Raw genomic sequence first — 17402 nt, 5'->3', positions numbered from 1 at the left:
TCTGAGAAGCCCCAGTCGTGTATCCCGTAGGTCCGTTTCCATCAAATCCCCTAATTAGAACCATGAAGTTGGAGAGGATGTGACAAAATGAAGTAGATCAGCACTGATCTACACATTTGATCTGATTTGCAACCAGATTCACAGTCGGCTAAAGTAGCGTTCTGGGAAATCAGGGCTGCACAAAGCAGAATACTTCTGAGGAGAAGGTGAAGAGTTGTGTGGGAATATTTTTGTAAACACAACAGCTCAAGAAAATTAAATTTGCTGCTTGTCTTGATTTTGAAAAGATGAGTGAAAATTCTGAGTATGAAAATGGCAAATTACTGTCTAACACATGACAAAATTTCTAAAACAAACTCAAGCAATTTGCTGCAAATGGAAAACATTTGTAAATAAATCATGACTGAATTTGGAATCGCTCTGTAAAGGTGATAAAAACATGTTCATAAATGCATATCAAATAATGAATCGTTATAGATAAAATGTGTTATTTACTTACAACCCCAGTTCCAAAAAAGTTGGGACATTGTGTAAAATGTAAATAAAACAATGCAATGTTTTGTAAATCCTTTCAACCTAAAATCTAAACTTTTGGACTGTTTGCCCAAAGTGGTGAACCTCATCTCATCCAAGACCACCACACCAAACATAATATTATCTCCTGTTACCAATAAACCTGTCAAATGTCTCAAACAGGTGCTTTTTGAGCTTTCTGCAATCCCCCTTTTGTTGCCCCGATCTTTCTGGAATATGTTGTATGCATCCAATCTGGAGTGAATATATATTTGCAAAAACAATCCATTTGAACGTTAAATATCTTGTCTTTCAAGACAAGTCAAAAGTGATTAGCAAACCATTGCAACTGTTTTGTAATTGGGGTTGTAGATTAACAGACATTGTGGAATAACTAATTCCTGCTGCGTTAGACATGCCAGTGTTCAGGTAATAGACTTATCCACACCTAGTTACTTTCCTCACAAGGTTATCTCTCTAAACCAATAATATGAACCCTGCCAGAATTTAATTCTGTGAGTAAATGCTGTAAACTTCACTTACCCCATCAGTGCTTTGTAGTTGTCAAGTAAGTGGCACAATTGACTTAAGATCACACAAAACTGCTTACTCTCATTATAATGTAATCAATACTCAATTACGAGTGAAGTAATGCGGGACCTCTGGGCCCATGGTGCTTTTTCTTCCACCTAGGCCCTCTCCGACGCTCGTCTTTTGATTAATGGCCTCATGGATTTTCAAATAAATCTGGCAAATCAGGATTAAATCCAGGAGATTCATCTTGTTTTGTGATACAATAAAGTGACCAATGGAGGTACACTGGCTGCCTCGTGGTTAGTAAATCCACTTAAATCTGAAACACAGGTGATGTTTAAGGAAAAAGTAAAGATAATTCAGTAAACCTGCAGCTTAAAACGTGTCCACCGTCTGATTCACAGGTTGACCTCAGTAAATAATTCTCTACTTTACCATTATCAAAGCTTTTACATCAACTGTTTTCAGTGGTATTGACTGTTTTACACTGACACCATTTGAACTTCATGTTTATTACAAAATTGTCAATAACAGTACATTTGTTTGCTTGCCAATTTCAATTAAATCACTGAAAATGTGAAATGCATAAAACTTTATTCAAAAACACTGACAACATGCAAAATTTACAAAAAAAGAAGTTAAGAACAATGATTGTCAGGCATTAATTAGTTAACATTTTTATGAAACATCATTGCATTATTTCCTCTCATCTAATTTTATCAAATGTTCAATCATTCCGACAAACTATGAATAGCTTATAAAGTAACAGTATTAGATACATCAAATATTTGCATTTTCTTTAATAACAAACCTGAGCAGGAAGCAGATAAGTTTGAGATAAGGTGAGTGGTTATTTAAAAAAAAAAAAACAGACAGTAAGACCAACAGTGCAACAGTGCAGTAGGGAAATAATGTTAATTATTAATGATCACAACAGAAAGTGTGCAAAGTTCAGTCTAGGCTGATTGATAATGCTATTCAAAAGTTTTCGTAAGGCAGCTTGCTTTCAGTTGCAGCAACAAGTTTGAATGTGAATGTTATCCAAATGTGTACAACCTGCAGTACATCAGATTTTAAAATAAACCCTCCTGAAATAAAAGACACAGCATTGTTTTTCTAATGGCCTCACTTCCTCTCAGCAGGCCTCTGTCTAACAAAACACGGAAACGTCTTCTTTCTAATACTCTGGCAAATCTACAGAGAAGTTCTGCATCCTCTCCACCACGAAGAAGCAGAGCGTTCCGGTGAAGCCCAGGACGACCATCAGCAGGAGCTGCCACATCAACACGAGGTAACCGCTGTAGAAGAACGCCACTGCTGCAAAAACAGACTGACAAAGGATGACAACTTTATTTTGTTGTTTCACGGCATAACATGCGACATTTTCCTAAAAAATGCATAGATTCATTTAAACATAATCCCTCAGTCTTCACTGATGACCCACTAGAAGTGTGTGGTGGTGTCTAACAAACTAGTAAACCAATGGTAGCTTTACTGTCCTGACCATTAACCAAACCCGCCCCTTGAACACTGATTGTCCAATCATAGTTTAGCAACCATAAATATGGACAGCAGTTCTGTCGAGAGGGTGGTGTATTTTTCCCTTGCTTTAAAAAACAGGAGCAAAAGTGTAAGGAATGGTGTCTTTAACACAGTGTACCTACTCTAACTTAAGCTGCAAATGTTAGCATGTCAGGCTAAAACTTTATGTTATGTGTTGAGCCAAGGCACACTATTCACGATGAGTTTGTGCATGTGCAAAACATTCAGTTCATTTTGCCGTAGAAATAGTGAAAAATCATTTGTGTATGAACCACACGACTAATATATGTCCCAAAATCGAATTTACTTTTTTTATATTGGCCATCTGCAGGTGAGCATTGCATCATGTATGCAGATATCGTATTTCATCAAATTAATTAACTTTAAGGTGCCATCATGAACACAAAAAATATAAAATATAAATCTTTCCTCTTTTGCTGCTGACTTACAGAGTAGATGTGTATGCTGTGTTTAATTTCATTTCAGCTGAACTTATAGAAAATACCACAGTTTCTACAGTTTGTTTCTTCTTAGAAACCAATTTTGCAGCAAAGAAAAAGAGGAGATTAAGCGGCAAACGTGGGTCTTGTTCTTTTTCTTTTTAATGGGGCTTCAGGTGAATTTATTTCATACTTGACAAGACAACATTTAAACCCAGCTTTGCTCAGCTCTGCTAACAATGTCTGAGAATTGGCAACTCGGGATTACCTGGATGAATTTGAAGATGGCAAAAGCAGGCGTGCTTTGTTCAGCATAAACACAGCCTAATATGCTGTAGAGCTGCGTGTTGAAGCAACTGTCCCCAAGTCCAAGCAGGAAGCTGCACAGCAGGGCGATGGATACACTGAGAGAGAAAAGACACGTCTTATTAAAACCAAACAGAATCGTGACTGGCCTTCCCCGTGTTCACTGCTCCTCATTGTTAAACTGTTAGAGAAAGGAACTACCTTGGGTTTAGATACGGCTTGTCTTGGGTGGTGGTGGTGAAGACCACAGGGGCGTCACCTGGGATGTTGAGGAAGATCAGATAGAAAGCAACGAAATGGACAACCATTCCCAGAAACACCACAGAGGTCCGTCTGAAGCGATTGTTCTTACACAACAACCCAAACAAGCCTCCACCTGACGAGAAAGAACATATTCATGAATTCAATTACCTCCAGTCACTTTAAATCATCTGAACATGCTCTCAACTTTTCCCAAAGTCAAATTCAAGTACTTTTTCAATATGCATTTTGAAGTTTTTCCAGCATCTTATATTTAGATATTATTATACTTATATACATATATATGCTCAAAATGATTAGACCCCATTTCATTTCATCATCACAGAATCAGATGTTATTGTGCTACAAACAACCAAAATTATGTTTTGTGATATAATTTTACAGAAGGGTGACACATCATGTTTCAAAATGTGTCACCTGTCTTCAAGTAGACTTGGAATCCTGTGTAACATGATTTAACTAATATAAAATAAATACACAGTTACTAGACAAATAACTCCTTTTTGATTTTTGATTTTCCATTTTCAAGCTAATGCTCACTGAAATGGCAGCCTCCCGACATCGTCTTCATTTTGTGTGAAAGGCAAAAGCAAATAGGCTCTCTGACCTATTTTATTTCTTTATCTAAAAAAGTGAGCTTCTCAGTCAGAGGAGATTTTATTTTGAAAGTAATGCAATTACAGTTTCCAGCAGTTTCAAGTGCTTTATGCAAAATCCAACACTTTTCAAACTTGGAACACATTACAGTAATTCAAGCGTTTTCAAGGATTTCCAGCAGCAGTAAGATACCCTGATGAACTTACCTACAATTTCTCCAATGCCTACCACAATCCCAGAGATCCCAATCAAGCCTTTAGCTGCTTCTCCAAAGTGTGTGGTTGCTCCAATGCACGTCCCGTACACTCCACTGTAGAAAGATAGCTCCAGGCCTGCAGAACGAGGAGTTCATGCTGTAGCTGCGAGCATTCACTGGAGGCTAAGATACTTATTGCATTAATGCGTTCCCCATTCGACTTACCACTGTATGCCATGCAGGGACTCAGGAGCAGTATAGTTTTATCCTTCATAAGTTGCAGGATGGTTTCTGAACAGGAGGACACACAATACACTGATTTGAATTGCTAATAAATACATATTATATTCCCAACACATATGCATCTGGATTGAGCTCCGATAAAAATGCAAAGGCCCCATTACCCTCTGACAACTGAAGTTCAATGCAGACAGAAGATGGGAAAATATTCTGTCTCAATAAGCCAAAAAAAATGTGTTTAAATGCAGGTGAAAAAACACCCAAGAGAGGCAGTTAGGGAAATTCAGATTCTAAAAGAAGAAATCCCACTTGGTTTGTTTATACCTGGATGCCCTTTCTTGACATAAATCAGCGTGCATTTTCGATAAACCTGAAACCTTTAAGGTAGATGTACACAAGTTTCCATGCACACAGGGTACACGTAAGACAAAGAGCAATCTGATCATCCAAACAACTCCAGGCTGCACTGAAGGCAGGTGCAAGTGCAGCAGAGTTGCCTGTTGACAAACAGAGATACGATCTGAAATAAAAGTCTAGCGCAGGCAGTTTTTTTTGTGTGTGTACTCTGTTGTAATGCTAGAAGAGTTTTATCCAGATGAAAGCGATTTTCACTTCAAGAAAAGAAAAACAAAACTGCCTGTGACTGCCTGCTAGTTTCAGACTAAGAGCAGTGAAGTGTGGACAACTGGAGGTTACCTGCACTGTGCCAAACAGCTGAGGAAGAAAAGGAAAATAAACATTTCTATGCCTTTTTTTTTGTTATTTTTATATCAACTGTGAAAAATCTCAGATGAAACAAATTTACAGGTCCAATGCATAATAATTATGGAAATTAGTTGGCAGAATATGGAATTGAATATAATATTCATAAGTATGTGTTCATCCGTATATAATCATCTGAAAACAAGAACTGTTGTGTTTTCATTAACTTAGAATAAGACCACTATACCTGCAGCTCTCCTCTGTCACAGAGGCCGTCATGTTTCTACAGTAGCCCACAATGGACAAACCAACACACCAACACAATGATGACATTCCCATCATCCTCACCTGTGCTTTGTGTTTTATGGCAATTGGCAAATGTTAGCTTTTTAACACACTAAGTTATAAAACCTGTAGACGCTCCAAAAGTTGAATCTGTTTCAACTTTTCTGCTGCACACCACTAAGTTTGAGAAGACATTTTCACTGCCTCATTCTGTCTTGAGGCAGAATCTGAGGCGGGTCTGTGGCCTTAGTATAGTTCATAATGGGAGAAGGAAGCACTGAACGGCTCTGAGGACTGATCCAACAGGTAATCTTAAGTGAGGCGCAAAAAGAGCTGTGCAGACAACCTTGGGGAAAAAAACTAAGGCGCTCCGTCTTCTGGTAAAATTATACTATAAATTTATTCTGAGAGCAAAGGCTAACAAACAGATCTATAAGTGTATCAAATCTAGGTCTTCATCAGCAGGCCTGAGAATGCGGTTTTAGCAGTAGTATGCATAGACGCCATCTGTGAGGTGGGAATTGGGTTTTATGCCACCATAAAGTTAAAGATGGAGGTGCAACAGACCCCTGATCCTGATACAAAGCTTTGACTAAGAAATTCTACTGGTGTTTGAAAGCACCACAAATAAAGTCAGAGCGTGTGCTATATCATTCTTAATATTGAATTTACATTTTTGTGTGTTTTGCTACTCTTATGCGTTCCTTAAGGAAGGTGTGGGTAACCCGTGTACGTGACGCTGTCTAGTTTGTTGTGAGAAGTGTCAGTGAGTTTCTCCTGTGTGTGAGAGAGGTGTAAAGTGTGTAGTTCAGCTCCGGTTGCAGCATAATAATGACTGAAAGACTGTTGTGTGTTGTGTTGGCTGCCATATAAGAAAAAAAGTTATTTTTCCAGTGTTTACACAACAAACACTAAAAACCTAGTAGAAGGACTTGGCATGGATTAAGAGCAAAGCATTAGTATTGTTAGTACATGTAATAATGTATGTATATATGTTTACATGAATGAGTGTAAATGAGCAAATCCCACGTTCAGTTTATCAGAACAGATGATAAACACTGTAGTGTGTTATTCCAAAAACATTCATCAGACTTACTGAATTCTGACTTGGCATCCTGCACAGCCGTGTTTGCTCTGTGTTTATACCTAAACAACAGAAAACAAATCAATTTCAACTTCTACAAAACTAAAGTTAATCAATAGAAATAAACTGCACACACAGACAATCATATAACTTCCTTCAAGGGAGAAACAGGTGAAGTCATTTACAAATCAAAGAGGCCTGAGCTGCATAAAGGATTCCTGAAAATCCCAACACACCATGCAAAAAGTGTTTTTCACAGTAAATGATGGCTCCCTGTAGGATTCCTTGTTATTCTGTTTCGAATCTTGCACACACTCAAACCCAGCCAATAAGCGAGGATCAAATAACTGCAATCTAGGAGATACCGAAACAGTTTGTAAACACAATCTGTTGCCACAAAATAGAAACAGACTGAAAGAAGTTTTGTCCAAAGTAAGTACGCTAACAAGATTTCTATATGATCTGCTGCTTTCAGTCTCATCGTTGTTTTTGTTAAAATGTCCTACAAGTATCCTTGTATCTGGGCTTTTTCAGGCCATGTAACTTTTCCACAACTCTCTGTGATCTTTGACACCAGACGTACTTTTCTTTTCTTTCTTTTTTTCCCCCACCTTATGATTTGAGTCGAACTTTGTCCAGATTCAAGTTCTAAAAATTAAAATATGTCTGCAATAAAGTCGAGGGCCCGGCCTCGAGAGTTTGGGGTCTTTAACCGCTGTCACGGTCACAGAGAAAGTCTCCGTCCCAGCTGCCCCAAACCTGCCTGATTGCACCCTACTTGTATAAAGTGAGGTGATTAGGCCTGACTGTCAAAATTGCAGTGATCTGGAGAAAAATGGTCAGTGTCATTTCTTGTGAAGGACAAGACTGCGGTGCCGCGTCATCTTGAGAACACTTGCAAAGGTTGGTTACTTGAAAGAATAATAATTTCTTAGGTGATTAGGTTACAGCTAAACACGGTGAACTGGACGAAAAGTAAATTAACTACTTTTCTGTCATGGCGTGGACTAAAATCTCACTTTCTATTCATCGCTTGAGTTTCATACCCTCTGTGTCCTTTTCAGCAGTGGTTCAGACATTTTTTAAAAGCTAAAACACATAATTATCTAAAGGATATTCATTTACATCATCCGAGTGGAGAGCAGTGACTGCCCTTCCTCTTCAGAGAGCATCTCCTCTTCATTGTGACTCTTTCTCAGCACCAGGAAGCTGAGTGTACCAAGTATGGAGATGACCAACAGGGACAGAAAAACATTCTTCCTGCTGCCGTCTGAGAGAGGAAGATTAAAATAAATCGCTTAATTAATATACACAGAAGATATATTAACAACATTAAGCTGCTGCATCTTCCTACAGCGACGAATCACTCACATAATCCTCTTGATATTTTGCTTTCATCATTATGCTAGACTTGGCTAGTGTAGTCATGACAGTACTTAATCAAGTTTAAGCCTACCTGATATCTCTGATTTTCCATTCCAGTCAAAGTAAATGTAAAGATTGCCAAACAACATGCTGCAAACAAGGTAAAAAAGGGCAGTTAAGAGAGTAAATGACATTAACACCAATTAAAAAAAGACACTTCATACAACGTTTCATGGCTGCTGGGTTAAAATCTTGTCTCTCCAGTGTGTCAAGCAAGTCGAAGAAATATAATTTTCATGAAACTGTTTTCAGTCTTTGCCTCATTAAACCCCTTTTAAAGTTTTTGTGAGTGAGCTGATGTTAAGGAAGAACTACAGGCTCGTTCAGCTTGGATTTCTAGTCTTTGCCTCTGGGAAGCCATTAGGCATGCTAGATGAGTATTTTTGCCACCTAATCCTGTGTTTCGGCCGACAAAGTAATAGCTACAGGATAGTGTGAGACATCGCAAAAAGGGCGTGGGCATCGGAGGCTCACACACAATGCATTGTGGTACATGTAGGCAATGCCAGCATGGTCAGAGAACTCAGCTGTCTTGGTCAAAATAACACACACAGAGGAATTTTATATCCTCAATTGACTACATTTATGACTCACACTGACTGGACATCCTCATAAAAAGTGGTGAATACTCTCTTTAAGGATGAAGATCATGTGATGTGAATGAAAGTCAACAACAGCTACTAAGTGGACCCTGAGGTGAGTATGTTTGTAAGATCAACAATAAACTGTTAAACTTTGAAACTTTTTCCCTTTGAGCTAACTTGAGGCCGCTTTTCTCACTGTATCATTATCTCAGTAAAATACCTATAAAAGCACTATAATATAAAAGTACTAATAATATTATCTTGGGTTTTGTAGGGGTTCTGTGGAGCAAGAGAGGTGGCATTTCCACCAATCAGGGACCAGATAAATCCGTCTGAGTAATAATGCCTCATTCGAATGTATAATTATAATGACCTCCGTGCAATTTGTTGTGTACAGTGAGTTTCATGTGAATCAAACCTCTGCCGTAGGACTCTGCATTCACAGTTTAAGTTTAAAGTTTTGACCTTTAATGAAGTGCTCCCATTAGGTTGATCAGTGTCCGAACACTGCTTATCTGAAATGTCATCTGAGAACTCATGTTTGACAGACAGAAGAATCAGACAGAAGGATTTTTATTTATTTTTTTTGCATCAGATCAAACAATGACTCTCTAAACACCATAATCTGCATTTCTGCCTGCTGCGTTTTTTAAAAAGCTGTTTTTTCTTTCATGGTTGAACAGTGCAATCCCATAAAAAGCTGTGGTCTATTTCTGTCTTTAATTACATATCACCTAAACTAAAAAATGTATATAAGCAATAAGTCTGTCCCAAAGCCTCAGTGAGGGATAAACAGGGGTTATTCATAAAAGATAACAGTAACTGCATTCTGCGGGATGTGAAGAACTGATTCATAAGTTTACTGTGGCAGGAATCACCGCTGCGGACTCAGATTAGCATTGCCCTATTGTGAGCTTTGGCACAGGTGACAGCCGATGTAATTATTATACTAAATCAATTTGCATATTTTAACAAATACAAATTAGTTGTCCAAGCCGGCGTGCAAGAACAGCGGGCCAATAAATACAAGAGATGAAAAGGCCAAAGCTCTCACCTGCACAAGTCTGTTTGAAGAGGCTTTGGTGTTTTGACAGATGACGATTTGTAATTTTAAAATAAAGCATACTGTAATTTCCTGTCAGGGTAAAAATACAGACAGGACAGTAATTTGGCTGCTACAGTGCAATTATATCTTACATCAACTGGAAATGTTGCATCAAACAAAAAGAGAACAAAAACATGAAAACATGGTGATGAATTTGTGTTTTGTGCACCGAATGTAATGATGGGATTAATACAATGTGGGCTGATTTGATAGAATCCTTGGTTTTAAACAAATTAGGAGGATTTTAGATTCTCAAATGAAAAACGAATATTTCATTCACTTAAGGCCAAAGTTTAGTCTTTCTCAGGGAATCACAGAGTATAATGCCATTATTAAAATGCAGTGTGCTGTAAATGTACCTTTGAAATTTTAAAGATGCTGGAAACCCAAATCCACAACAGCCTTCTAACTATGTCATTTAAGGTATTGTGGACATAACAGTAAGGATCTAAAAAGTATTAGTAAATAGATTTAATCCAAATTTGAAGTGTTGTCACTGTACTGTCTGTACTCCCATTTAATATGAAGTGAAAGGGCCTGAAGTCAATAAGGGAGTGCCTTACTGCATCCTTTCTAATAGCCAGCAGGGGGCGACTCCGCTGGTTGCAGAAAGAAGTCTGATTATATGAACTCTTATGAAAAAATGACACTACTTCTCACTTGATTTATGACCTCATTTAACAGTTTCCTTATGACTTTATGGTCTCAGTTGCTAGTTTAAAGTCTTTCTATAGAGCATGATGGTCATTTTATAAATTATGGTCCCATTTAGAGAAAAAAATATGTGTACACTGTACAACCTAATTATGTTTCCTAATGTAACAACACTTTGGTTAAGGTCTGCCATTGTGTTTCCTCCTGAAACTCAGATCAAACTGTAAAACTAGGTGGTGCTGATCAAATATGAATCGCTATTCTGTTTTCAGAAACACAACTTAGTGACTGTTTAGATGACAGTCAACATCAGACAATGATGCACACAAACAGTAGTCCAGTAAATACTGTGTTCTGCAAAAAAGGATTACTGTTTTTGTCAAAGGAGTCTGGTGGCTTTGAACAGAGCATAGAGAGCGGCTTCAGTTTCCTATCTGAAAGGCCTGTCTGACGGCAAAGCAAAGCGGTGAAAATATTCTAAATATAACATACACTTAAATTGAAACTGATTTCTTTAGGTGGCAAAAATACGTTTTGATGTTTGTACAGCAGTACATTGCTAAGCTTCTGTGCTGGTACACCTGAGGGAGCTGTCAATCAAAACATGATCTGTCCTGCCTACACAGTCTGGAGAAAACAGGAAAATGAGCTGTTTTCTCATCTAAGTTTTCTAATAGTTATGTACGTTTATTTTCACTCAGATTTTTGTGGATGCTTAGTGATTTATGCATTAAATCATTTATGCATTTTACTATTTCAAGGCTAATTTATAGAGGCTTTAGCTGATGTAATGCATGGAGCTGATGGTATTGGGACAGAATAACACTGAAGTAACTGAAAGACTGACATTGTCAGGAGCTGCGTACCTGCACTGCAGGAGAGCCCAGAACATCCCTGTGTTCCTGTTGATGGTGGAAGCCTCTGAGTTTTCCACCAGAAAGAGTCCTTGAGCCGTCCAGAGCACTGTGGGAAAGTGAGTAAGAGGCGTCACTCGAGAGGGAAAAAAAATTAACCAGTCAGTTAATTGGCTGCACGAAGTGAAAAATTATCTTTCTGTGTTGGTAAGTAATGCATCTAACCACACAGTAGCCCTGGGACATGATGAAAATCCATCTCACTGCAATGATTTCAGGCTGCATTAAAAAACAGCCCCAAATCATTTTTCTTCATTTTTCCAGTAAACGCTCAGTGGAGAGCTGGTTTCTCAGGTTTTCACTCACTTCTGTGAGGAAGCTCAGAGTGATGCGCACTATTTACAGAAACCACTCAACCCATTTAAGGTCTAATTTGGGATATACTGTTTATACGCATCAGCACATCCCAGTCATTATAATCCCTGTAAGCATGATTAAACACCATTTGATTTGAACACAGACACTGAGCTTACCAAAAGGTATCAAGTAGAGGTATTTATGTGTCTCATTATCTATTGTTTACACACTGTATCCTCCTCAAGTGTTGGTGTGCAGTCTTAATAAAAAATTACTTATGAATAAACTGCAAGCTAGAGCAGGAATGATTAGTTGATAATCAATTAGTAAACTGACAGGAAATTAGTCAATGACTATTCTGATAATTGAGTTTCTGTTGTTATTGAAACAAAAAATCTAAATGTTTCAACTTCTGAAATGCAGTGACCGAATGTAACAACTGCTCAAATTTAAAAGCCTTTATTATAGTGGCTAAATCATTTAAAATGCCAACATGTTTCGACCGCCACAGATTTTCATCAGGACAGATTTTCTACCCATTTTCCAAGTCCGCCAGACACGTTGTTCCTCTATGAGTCATTTTTCTTTTCTTCCTCTATTCTTCTCTTTTTTTTCTCACAAATTTAAGGTACTTGTACTTAACTTGAGTCATTTCTTTTCATGACACTTTCTATTTCTACTTCACCACATGTCAGAGGGAAATACTGGACTTTTTACTTCATTACATTTATCAAACAGCTTTAGCTACTAGTTACTTTGCAAATTTTGATTTTTGCACACAAAACATATAGAGTTTATAAAATGTTTTGTTATAAATTACACTTTCCAACAGTTTATGCAAGTACAGTGACACGGTTAATGGATTGACAGAAAAATGTCAACTATTTTCATAATCAATTCAGTCATTTTTTATGTAAAGAAAATTTTATGGTTCCAGCTTCTCAGATGTGAGGATTTGCTTCTTTTCCTGCATTAAGTAACTTTATTTTTAAGCACACTTTCCTGATCATACTTTTACTTAAGTAACATTTTACTTGTAACAGAGTATTTATTGCAGTGTGGTATTAATACATTCATTTAAGTAAGGGATCTGAATACTTCTTCCACCACTGCTGAAATGTGAGAATCTGATGTTTTTCTTCACCATATACGGCAGTGTTTAGGTTTTCAGTCAAAACAAAACATTTGAAGATGTCACCTTCAGCTCTGGGGAAAAAATAATGAGCATATTTCATTATTTTCTGTCATTTTATACTCAAACCAAGTCACTGAGAAATAGCTGACAGAATAATCCATAATGCAAATAATGTTTGTTGCAAAAAAGCAACATACCCTATATATTAATCATTTTTGACATTATAACTAAGTTCCAGGTGCAAAAGACAAAAATTACAACAGTTAGTGTGTAATTTGTTCTAATTTGGGGAATTTGCCTGGATGCTGTAATCCTCAACTAATCACCCTCCTCTGAGTAGATCTCAAAATGTCATTAAAAGTTACTAATCACTGCTTTAACTATAATCAGCACGCTGATGCAAACATATAAAAACAAGTTGATATCTGATATTTCTGTAAAAATCACAGAAGAAGAACTTACTGGCTGCTCCTACGCCGATCAGAACAGACATGAAGTAAAAGGCCCATGTTGAGGGGATGATGAACACAGCGATGTAGCCACTAGACAGAAAAAAGCACGAAGAAGAGTAATGAGCCATGTGTCTCAGCTTCATCCTGTATTCAACCACCTTATACAACAATGTTTACCTGTAAAGTATGCCGCTCAAAAACATAGTAATTTTTGGTCCAATTACTGCAACAATCGTAGGTGCAAGTAAATTGGAGAACGAAAAGATCCCATAGATGATTCCAAGACTGTAGAGGAGGCAAAGAGAAATTTCATTGTTATAGATTTATTTGTTAAAATGAACAGCGAGATTTTTCTTTTTTTTTTTCTCCATCCTGAGTTGTGAACTTGCATGACCTACCTGTGGTACCCGCTGCCACTGAAAGTCCCATTCTGCAGACTTTTCACCACAGTTTGCTGAAAATAAAATGGAAGGACTGTGAAGAACAGGGACTAGACAAACTGGCTCATAATTATCTCCTCAAGTCATTCATCCGGTTTGATCAATTCACTGACCAATGAAGAAAATTAGAAACACGAGGTCCGCCTGACATACAGCTCTGATTTTCCTGTTTCCTGCTGCCCGATAGACATCTGGAGTTGGATTTTTACATTAACATTTAATTAACAAAATGTCAAACAAAAAACTATTTTTATTTAGCAGCCTCATTTTTTACCCTGTAAAAGAGGTTGAGAAAACTGAAGAAACACTAGATTTTTGAGTTTTGAATCAAACTCTTACATTTTGAAATAAACACTTTGCCAAACCTGTTATCTTTTGTCAAGATAATTTACTTTTCTTCTTTAGAAAAAAGCAAAATAATTACATTTCAAAACCTGAACCTGAATTTTTATGATTTCAATTCTAGAAAATTAAATGGCTGCAACTGAAAATATTAATTTATTAACCATTATTCACTTCCATTTCAATGAATGTTCTCAACAATTTTTGAAATACAGTTTTGGGGGGGTTCTATATTAAAACTTTAAAGTTTACTTAAAAGAGGAAAACTAACTTATCTCAATAACACATTATTAGTTGGTAGAACTTTTTAAAAACTCAAAAGTTTGAGTTGAGGCCAAAACTCAAAACTCTACTCAAGTAAGTTTCCTTGAAATATCGCAGGGTTTTTGTGTGTTTTCATAATTATCCAAATATTCAAAAATATAAATGTAATGATGGTACCACATTAAATCTTTAGAATTAGAGTGTGTATTTATGTTTGTGTTGCTGCTATGCACATAACAGATGTGCTACAGATGTGTGAGAGAGCAGCATGGGATCATCTTCGAGTTTTAAATGAGTTTTACAGAGCTGAGTCACGAAATCTGCTCCATCCATTAAAAACAATTTTAAAAAAAGAAAATCTAACTCAGTGTCTTCACCCGGCTGTTGTTGGAAAACAACTTTTAGGAGGAAGAGAAAAAACAAGCGTGTCTCACAGCAGGAGAGTTCACTGGTTTGGGTGAGTTAAAAAACAAAACTCAGTAATAAAGTTTGTTTACTCACTTCAACGTTCCCACAGGTGGTGAAAGCGGTGAAAATAAACAGAAATCCCAAACCCAAAATCACAACGTTGAAAGTCCTTCTGTCTGCCATGGCGTTTCCTTTTCTCGCCCAATCAATACATTTCACATTTATTACGGCTGATAATAATGTTGCGCTGACTCGTGTGAGCTACAAATCTAAGAGAGACTCCCGTGCGGCTCCATTAGCGACTCGGATGAATCCATCTCAACAAAGTCGCGCCTCCAAAGTTGACTTTCCTAACAGTTTAGTTACAGTTGAATAACAAACAGCGGCGGTGTGGTTGGTGGTGGACAGTGTGGGACACAGACCGCTACAGTGTGGCGCTGTTGTATGGACACTTCCCCTCTGTCATACCAAGTACGCATGACAACTTGTGACTTTTATTAAATCCAATTTTTTTGCGGTCTTCCTTTCTCTTCTCCGGTTTCTCCGTCATGGTTGTTGTCCTCACTCTCCCCCGCCGCCGCTGCTGCCTCTTCTTCTTCTTCTTCTTCTGGTGCAATTTGCTGTCATTTACACTCATTTAGCTTTGCTGCCTTCCAGAGGTAACCAGGAAGAATATTCTCCCATGAAGAGGAAAACCGTCCATCCTCATGGATATGAACATTTTTGAACATTTACTGTTACTGTTAAAGATGAGCACAAATACATCAGAAAGTATCTGTAAGAAATTACTCATCAGTTATGTTTTTAAATACAGATATTTTCATTAAAAATTAAATACAAGTAATATGAAAATACAATCAATACAAACTGATTTTACATTTTAGGCAGCTTCAGTATGTGTCTGACATTAACACTCCAACACTGAAAAGATGAGCTCTGTTAATTTCCCAAATCACAGATTTGAAGTGGCCAATCAGGACATGTTCAGGGTGAGAGCGGCTGTGAATTCAAGGGTGCACGCTGAGAGGTTTCAGCCTGTCCTCGCCACAAAAAGGGGCTGCACAGGTCGTCTGCAGGTCAAACACAGAATTTTCACGCAGGAGACAGAGGTTTGTGTCCTGTGTGAAACCATGAAGTCAGCGTTGACTTATTTAAAGTTTTAAACTTCTTGTCTGAAGTTACATTTCGTTTTATTTTGTGAAACGTTGTCCGTCCATCTCTCTGCCCCATTCTTATGAACGTGATGACTCAAGAACACCTTGACAGAGTCTCCTCAGATTTGTTTCAAACATCCATTTGGACACAAAGGATGAGTGTAACAGGACATGTCACATGATTCAGACAGTAATTAGGCTATTTGTTTTACAGTTTTTCTACTATTTAAACCTGGGAATAAAAAATGTGTCTTACTTGAGAATAAAATGACATAATGTAACTATTTGAAGTACTTCAAATACACAAATACAAGCTCTCACAGTATTATTTTTTTGTTAAATTACATCTTATTTGTTTCTGCCCAGCACAATCCTAATTACAAAATACTCAAAAGTAATTAAACAAGTAATACATTTAGTTGAACTACTGCCAATCTCTGTTTTAGTCTGTGAAGATTTTCCATCCAGGTCAATAGTGTTCGTAGAAAAGCCCATCTCTGTTATTCACTGTGCAGGAAACAATGAATGTTAAGAAACTTTACTTCTATTGCACTGTTACACAAAGTGCTTCACAATTAATAAAACCACGGGTAAAAAAGGCCTGCAGTAAAGACACAGCTTCTGGCATAAGAAGAGTTAGTATAGATAATTTGGTGCAATTTTAAACCATTTTAAACATAAGAGCAATCAAAAGAGATGAGATCATGTGCTCAGTGCATTTTTATTAGTCTACAAAACATTAAATATGCAGGTTGAATAATTTTAGGTGAGGTACCTCATTAATTCATACAAGACCTGGACTTCTCATCTCTTACACCACTGATGTTTAGAAAACAAATTCAAAGAATCATTTTTAACTGTCTTTGGCCTCCTGCTTTAAAATACAAACCATCTTACTTTTGTATGCTTTTCCAACAGGATCTTTTGTGATCATTGTATTAATACAGTGTGGGTTTTATGGTTCCCCTCATCATGGGGGAAATGCAGGTATGTGATTATAATAATGAGTTTGTTATGAAAGGTCATCAAATTATCCATCAATCAATGAGACTGAAATTAATTTAAAATTTGTCCCATTTTTCTGGCACAGATTTCAGATAGCCTATGCGAAACTGGGAGAGTGAAATGATAAAATGAAGTTGACACAAAGATATAGAATAAAATGAAGGGTGGCACCATGAGATTGTCCTTTAAAGTAACATCTAGTCCATCAGGCTGTCAGCCTGTGTGGGAAAAGGGGTTTAAAAGGTTTGAAGGGGGAGGGGAGACATTTTAATTTGTCATGGAGATGTTTCATGGAATCCAATAGCTGGCGATAATGTGTCATTTTAAACCCCAAACGTCAAACAATATCGAGGAAGAAGAAAAACTTAACCAATAGCCATTGAGGAAAGTGCCACCTCTATGGTCTGTTTTTGCTGCCACAACAGCAAAGATGGTTAGCGAAGCGAGACAGCTCGCTACCATTCACTTCCGGGTTCGCCAAAATTCCCGTATGTCGATAACTTGCACAGTTCGTGTTTTCACT

The 17402-nt window shown here is 37.4% G+C and overlaps 1 protein-coding gene across 1 annotated transcript; it reads right to left on the bottom strand.

Annotated features, from left to right (window-relative positions):
- Positions 1-1624: 1624 nt before the first annotated feature.
- Positions 1625-15323, bottom strand: LOC146309295 (UNC93-like protein MFSD11). The gene is made up of 13 exons (XM_084744575.1): positions 14814-15323; positions 13665-13720; positions 13444-13551; positions 13277-13356; positions 11335-11431; positions 8157-8215; positions 7826-7970; positions 6713-6762; positions 4615-4680; positions 4400-4525; positions 3537-3711; positions 3298-3433; positions 1625-2377 (listed from the first exon to the last, which is right to left on the bottom strand). Exons 1-13 carry the CDS (start codon positions 14901-14903, stop codon positions 2225-2227), a joined length of 1341 nt encoding a protein of 446 aa, XP_084600701.1. The 5' UTR covers positions 14904-15323; the 3' UTR covers positions 1625-2224.
- Positions 15324-17402: the final 2079 nt, after the last annotated feature.

The sequence above is a fragment of the Lutjanus erythropterus genome, chromosome 19, assembly GCF_056507025.1.
Source record: "Lutjanus erythropterus isolate fLutEry1 chromosome 19, fLutEry1.hap2, whole genome shotgun sequence".
NCBI classification, from domain to species: Eukaryota; Metazoa; Chordata; class Actinopteri; order Lutjaniformes; family Lutjanidae; genus Lutjanus; species Lutjanus erythropterus.
This window is presented reverse-complemented; position numbering and strand designations above follow the sequence as displayed.